General features: G+C 43.8%; 1 protein-coding gene across 1 annotated transcript in view; it reads left to right on the top strand.

Annotated features, from left to right (window-relative positions):
• Positions 1-3,937: 3,937 nt before the first annotated feature.
• The window catches only part of IQCG (IQ motif containing G), a gene marked incomplete at its 3' end in the record, with an annotated part of 15,119 nt that continues 12,744 nt past the window's right edge, over positions 3,938-6,312 (top strand). Inside the window, exon 1 of the mRNA XM_010158625.1 lies at positions 3,938-4,063. Within this exon, the coding sequence (XP_010156927.1) occupies positions 3,938-4,063 (126 nt within the window). The remainder of the gene's footprint in view (positions 4,064-6,312) is intronic.

Below are 6,312 nucleotides of genomic sequence, written 5' to 3'. Positions count from 1 at the left end.
CCCTCTTCTGATGGCTACTCTGGGGGCCCTGATTGTTCTCCAGTCTCACCTTGAATCAGCGAATCAACACCGTCTGATGTCACCTCGGTGACAGAAAACATGTATTTCTATGCTCAGATCCTTGTGATGAAGTCTTACATTCCCGTGTTTTCCTAAAAAAGAACAGGTGGAAGCATGTACTTACCTGTTTTCCCAAGTCGGAGTCATTCACCCCTAATTTCTGTCACCTCACGCAGACAGAAGTTGAGGTGCATTGTCAGAGCGCTCTAAGTGATGTAGGAACTTACTCCAATATGGAATGTGTCCTGGCTGGCTGGACTTTCACTGTAACTTTGCTGCTGTTTTAAGCTGCATTTGAACGTGTGCCCAGAATGATTTTATGAAAAATTGGATCTCAGGAGCAAAATCTACTGGTGTCTTGTCACCAGCTGGGCTTGGAGATCTCGAACCTGTACTGGGGAGTTAGATCCCGATAGAGGCGGAGAATTAAGTCTGTGTACTTTGCTGGGCCACGGCCAGAGGAATCATAGAATCACAGAACGGTTTGGGTTGGAAGGGACGTTAAAGACCATCCAGTTCCAACCCCCCTGCCATGGGCAGGGACACCTTCCACTAGACCAGGTTGCTCAAAGCCTCATCCAGCCTGGCCTTGGACACTTCCAGGGATGGGGCATCCACAGACTTCTAACATTTGTACCGGGTAGGCAGCGTTTTTTAAGACCACAACTATTTTGCTTGCCTAAGAGACATTTTTCTGCTAAAAACTAAGGTACTTCTGATTTTACACCCAGCTGCTGCCACTGTGGATATTCAGAATCTCTCTTAGCCAGTCATTTTCAGAGCAGAGCTAACGGAGATGTGGCATTCTCAGCTTTGAATGTTCTTGCTGGAATCCATGGGTATCTCCTTAATTGACTAGAAGGAATGCTGCCTTTGAAGCCACTGTAGTGTATCAGGGAGCAGGGTGGGAGAAATGTGATTCCAGGACTCTCACACAGCAGAGGGAGTCGCAATCCCCAGAGGAACAGGAGGCCAGACCTTTTATACAGCTGTTTTAAAAATTATTTCTCAACATGTTTTTCTTTCCCTTTAGATCAGCAGGGAAAGAATGTCAACCTAAACTCTTGGGGGAAGCTGAATCCTTCACATACCTCTTTTTTTAAAATTTTTTATTAATAGAGTTTAGTGAAGGACTTGAGCAAAGTGTGGTGATTAAAGTCAATGCCAATGGCTGAATCAGGAGGGTCTGTGGGCACTGTGTTAATGCTAAAATCCATGGAGAGCAGCTCACTATCTGTAGCATTTCTTAATGCCCCAGGCAGCAGTTTCCTTCTCGCTTCCAAGTCAACTCAAGCCCAGAGCACACTGGCTTGGCACACACATCCCCTGCGTGAGTATACGGTTATAAGAGGAGCAAACCAGCAGGCTCCAGAGAAACATTCCAGCTGTGAGCTTTCTTACCATGCACTAGTAACCTGAGTTCATTCTCCCTTGGACACAAGCTGCGGATGGGATAGAGGAAAAGCTATTGCATCCTCCCTTGTTTCCAAAGAAGTCACTTTTTTTCTAGGAGAGCTGCGTGTGTTATTTCTTTCAAGAATGCTGTCGTAATCGTCTGCTCTCCCACAACACGGGTTTTTTCACCGTATTTTTAGCATTAGGGCTCTACGTGTAATAGATTATTCTCATGTTGTTTAGACCCAAAATATGGATCATAGATTTCTTAAAAAGATGAAAATGTGTAAACCATTTCAGAAGTATTTTATTAGTGCCTGTTGACTGGAAAGAGACATTATCTGACTTTATGTAAAAATACTTCATTTGTGCATCTCTGCTTCTATTGCTGATTCCAAGTTTTAAAAGAAAGGAGAAGTGTTGCTTTTAGTTTATTATACAGATTATTAGATAGTTATTACTTAATGATATTATCAGATTCCTATCTCAAGCTGTAGCATTTTTTTAATAACTAAGAGAAGGGAGAGAAAAGGTCTCAGACGGGAGGAAATCAGTTCCTTCTTAGTCATAGGTGACCACCAAAAGCCCCAAACAGTGGGATTAATTAGGTCAGTATAAATGGCAGAAGGACAGTAAACATAGTGATAATATTCAGAATCACTCCTTCGCTGTTATCTCTTCCTGCCATGATTTAAGCAAGCTTCTTCTTGAAATACTTTGGGTGCCTCTGCCATTATCTTGTCTGAAAGGCTGTTTCATATCTTCATCCATCCAGAAGACAGAAACCTTACCATAATTGCCTTGTCTTAGGGGAAATTACGTTCCTTTGACCCTGGACCAGTATTATCCTTTAAGTTCAATAGCTCTGTCTCTCCCTGCTATCTACTCTTCATATGTATTTACAGGGGGTAATCACAGCCCTCGGTCCTTTTAACGTCTTGTAAGACAGAATTTCTATTCCCATGATCACCCCATTAGTCGTCTTCTGTACCCACGCATGTTTTTCGCACCAAGGACTAGAAACATGCATCGTGCCTTACCTGAGGTTTACTGACGCCTTATGTGGCGGCACTGATACTTGTATCTGTTGAAAATACTGGTCCTGCTACATCATAGCACTTTGCATTATTCATGGTTCCTAAAGCTGGAGTCACGCCACTGAAAAGTGACTCCTATTTTTCGGCCCAAGTGAAATAAATTTCATCTTCCTACTGTAAAGTGCTGTATTTTACTTCAGCAACAAAAAAGGAGGAGGTCAAATGTTTTGGTAACAGTTTCAAAGAGGTTATATTAAGTATGCATTTTTTTAAACACTTCTAAAGTTGCTCATGAAAAATCACCGATTTCCAGTGATCCCGAGCACACCTGCATCCAAACCTCTAATTTTCACCGAGTGTGGCCATGTCTTATCCTGGTACTCACGCTAACAGGTCTTGCCTGATGCATTTCCTTGGCACGCTCACGGACTGGACTGTAATATTCTGCAGACCCAGGACATGTTTATCCAAGGGTTTTACAGATGGCACAAATCCAGCTGTAGGTCCAGCAGCCAAACGAAGATGTTGTCAGTGGATGTTTACGCAATGACATTCAGGATCTGTCATCTCAGACTCCAGCTGTGCTAGGCTTTATGCCACAAATACCTGGATTGTGAATATAGGGTGTGGAGGGGTTGTCTAATGGCTTAGCAAACCAGAACAAATCTCAGAGAATTTCTCCAGTGTTATGCAGGTGCTTTCTTACGCTTTTTTCTCTAAATTGCCAAATTTCACTTGGATTAATAGTGAATTTCCACCATTCCCTAGATGCACTTTCACAATATTCTATCCAAGGCAAAGGGATGCTTAAGTGTACATCCGAGCAGCTTCACATTTGAAATGCAATTTCCAATAAAACAACACAGAAGGTTAAAGATCCTTTACTTAGTCCAGATCTTGGTACTTGTTTGACTTTCAACATCTTAAGGTGGTAACAGTTCCTGCTCAGGGGAATGGATGGTAAAAACATCGAGGCTATGCAGAAATAACAAGGAATGATTAGAGCATGAAGGTTCGCCATCCCAAGTATTGTAAGAGGTGTGGATTTTTTTTTTCCTCATCTTAAAAAGGCACCTTCATTCAGCTGTTTCTCCAAGAACAACGTCCGTCATGAAGCGCTGCTCCCCTTGAACTGAGGGGTGAGGCCACCTTGCGCAGTCCACCCCCTTCTCAGCCTGTCTACCCAGACCTACTGTGGGAGGGACCAGGACCTACTCTGTTTTGTGAAAGCTAAACATTCCCGCTGTCCCTGAATGCAGCCTTTAGCAGAGCTGCTCCTCTTATAAACAGTGTATGAAAGGCTATAAACAACGCTGGGGAAGCATGTGAAAGGCTGCACATAAGGCTATTTCAGGTCTACCTTTAGTTTAAACGACTAACACTGTCTTTCTCCTTGTTATCTTTTTGTCTTTGTTCCTCTTAGCAACAGCACAGAGACTAAAGAAATGGAAAAATTAACTCATCTGGAAGCTCTGCTCTTCACTGCTGTGCTGGAGAATTGTGTTGACCAGCTCTCAATTCTTGGACACATCATGCCAGTTTCACACGAGGGCAGGACAGACATCAGCCATGTATGTGCCTCTACCCTTGCCCTTTAAAGAAATCTCTCTTGGTTTTCTTCTTGTCTCACCTTTACGTCTTTCAGCAGTATCTTTTAAAAATCAAGTCAGGTATTTTTTCTGCAAAGTGCTTCATGACCCTTGGGTGACGAAACAATAGAAGTGCCTGGGTGACTGATATTAACACGCTGCAGCATCACTCAGAAGCCTTTATCAAGGCATCATAACTAAATAGGTTTGGGTAGAGACCTAAAGAACGCTCAGGCAGAGGTTTGTTGCTGTGGTGTGATATTTCTGGTAGCTGACAGACAGAGGAGACAGGATGGGACCCTCCTGAGAGGTGAATGGTTCCAAGTTCTGTTGGCATATATTTTAAGCGACCAAATCCATTGCAAAGCAGCAGAAGCTGGTGATAAAGAACGATGCTCGGACCGTGCAATAGAGGGCACTCCTTCCCTTAAGAGTCCCGTGAGCCAGCCTCACCTGTTCCCAGAGGATGCTTTTCCCTCACAGAGCTGGGGGTGGGAAACCTCTGATGTGCCAGCAGCAAAAACACAGGAAAAGAGCATTATCTCCAGGACAGCAGGAGACAGACACACAGACTCAGGGTGATAAACCCACTAAAGGGACACTTCAATTATAGAGCAAACACCTCAGCTTTTCCCTTCAATCACAGATGCTCATTTTTACCAAGTCACTTCTTAATACAGCGTTTTCTCACAGACTATAAACCCTACTTGTGTTCTTAAAGATGCCATAACAAATCGTGAAGGAAACGATTTAGAAACAAGAAAATGGCTTAGGGAAGCTCCTTGCTAACTTTGGTGCTCTGTAATTTGCTACTCCTCCTCCTTCCTCAGTTTACGTCTGGCTGTTACTGTATTTGTGGAAGACCTGTATTTGCAAAGCACCCTGGAGCTCTGTCAGTCAAACAAATCCATGACATTTTCAAAGACTGGCATCTCAATTTCACTCGATGACATTTTTTTGAGAAGATTAATCGCAGTGTTGGACAGCACCTCGATGATTTTCCAAATCGGGGGCTCTTGTACTTTGCTTCCTGCAGTGCATCCCCCCAGAGGAAGGCAGCCTTTCTCTTTACTGAAATCCGGGCAAAAGACTAGCAAAAGATAAACAGCTGGGAGACTATGCAGATGGTAACACATGCAGTTTACAAACTTCTTGCTCTGACATAGTTAGTTGGTAATTATTAGTGTGTAAATCCCTACTGTTTACAGACAATCCAGTTTCAGCCTGTCATGAACTTTCCCAGGCATTGAAAAACATCTACCAGAACATTCATAAAATATACATGGTATTAAAGCAGTTTGCCAAAATTAGTTCCTTCTGAAGTACAGCCATCACCAGCAAACTGTTTTTTCCTAATTAGCTATGCAGTTTTCACAGTGTATACTTTGCATGTGATTCATCTAATGTAAATTTAACTGTCCAGAAAATAAGCATGTAGTCACCTAGACTCCTTCTGTAGTCAGTGGTGAGTCAGGCACTGCCAGAGGCTGATTCATCCCATCCCGAGATGTCCAAGACACTCAGAACGAAGCAGCCCCTACAGTGCTCCGCGCACTGCCCTCACAGACTATGGCAGCATCGCTGACCGCTACGGGAGCCTCGCTTGACAGGGAATTTCATGGAAGTCCTACTGGCATACACAGTTGCCAGCCCGACCGCTTGCTTATCCTCTGCCCTCTGTGCTGTGTTGGCACAAACGTGTGTGTGGCTGCAGAGGGATCTGGTGCTGCTAAAAATAAGCTTTTTTTTTCATTTTTGCTAGAAAATGTTTCAGCTCCATGCGTTCTCCCACCAATTTCTCCAGGCAGACTGGGTGGGGAGCAGGCAGCTATGGGCAAGGATGAGGCTGGCCGGGACTGGGTTACTGGCTTCAGCGGTACCGCTATTAAATCTTCAGCCACGGAGATGCCAGTAGGTGGGCAGGAATTCTCTCTTCTCATGTCCCAGTGTATGCACCTGCGTTCTTACCCATAGCACATACAGCAGAGAAATTCCTAGAAGCAAGGCCTCAGCTGATTTTATAGCGTGCTTTTGCTGGGGCTTCTTAATAAAACTGTACACAGCCACAAGATACCCTTCCATGCAGGAGAGGGCTGCCAATATTCTGAATTATTCTTCCTTTGCCGTCACTCTCTCAAAAAACAGCTAAGCAGAGAGCCGATATCTATCAATTTTATTTCCACACAGCTCTTGTTGTAACAGTAGGGAAACGCATATATAATGTACAATAT

This window comes from Eurypyga helias, unplaced genomic scaffold (genome assembly GCF_000690775.1).
Source record: "Eurypyga helias isolate BGI_N326 unplaced genomic scaffold, ASM69077v1 scaffold40199, whole genome shotgun sequence".
Classification (NCBI taxonomy): domain Eukaryota; kingdom Metazoa; phylum Chordata; class Aves; order Eurypygiformes; family Eurypygidae; genus Eurypyga; species Eurypyga helias.
The sequence above is the reverse complement of the archived record's forward strand: the minus strand, read 5'-3'. Positions and strand labels throughout refer to the sequence as shown.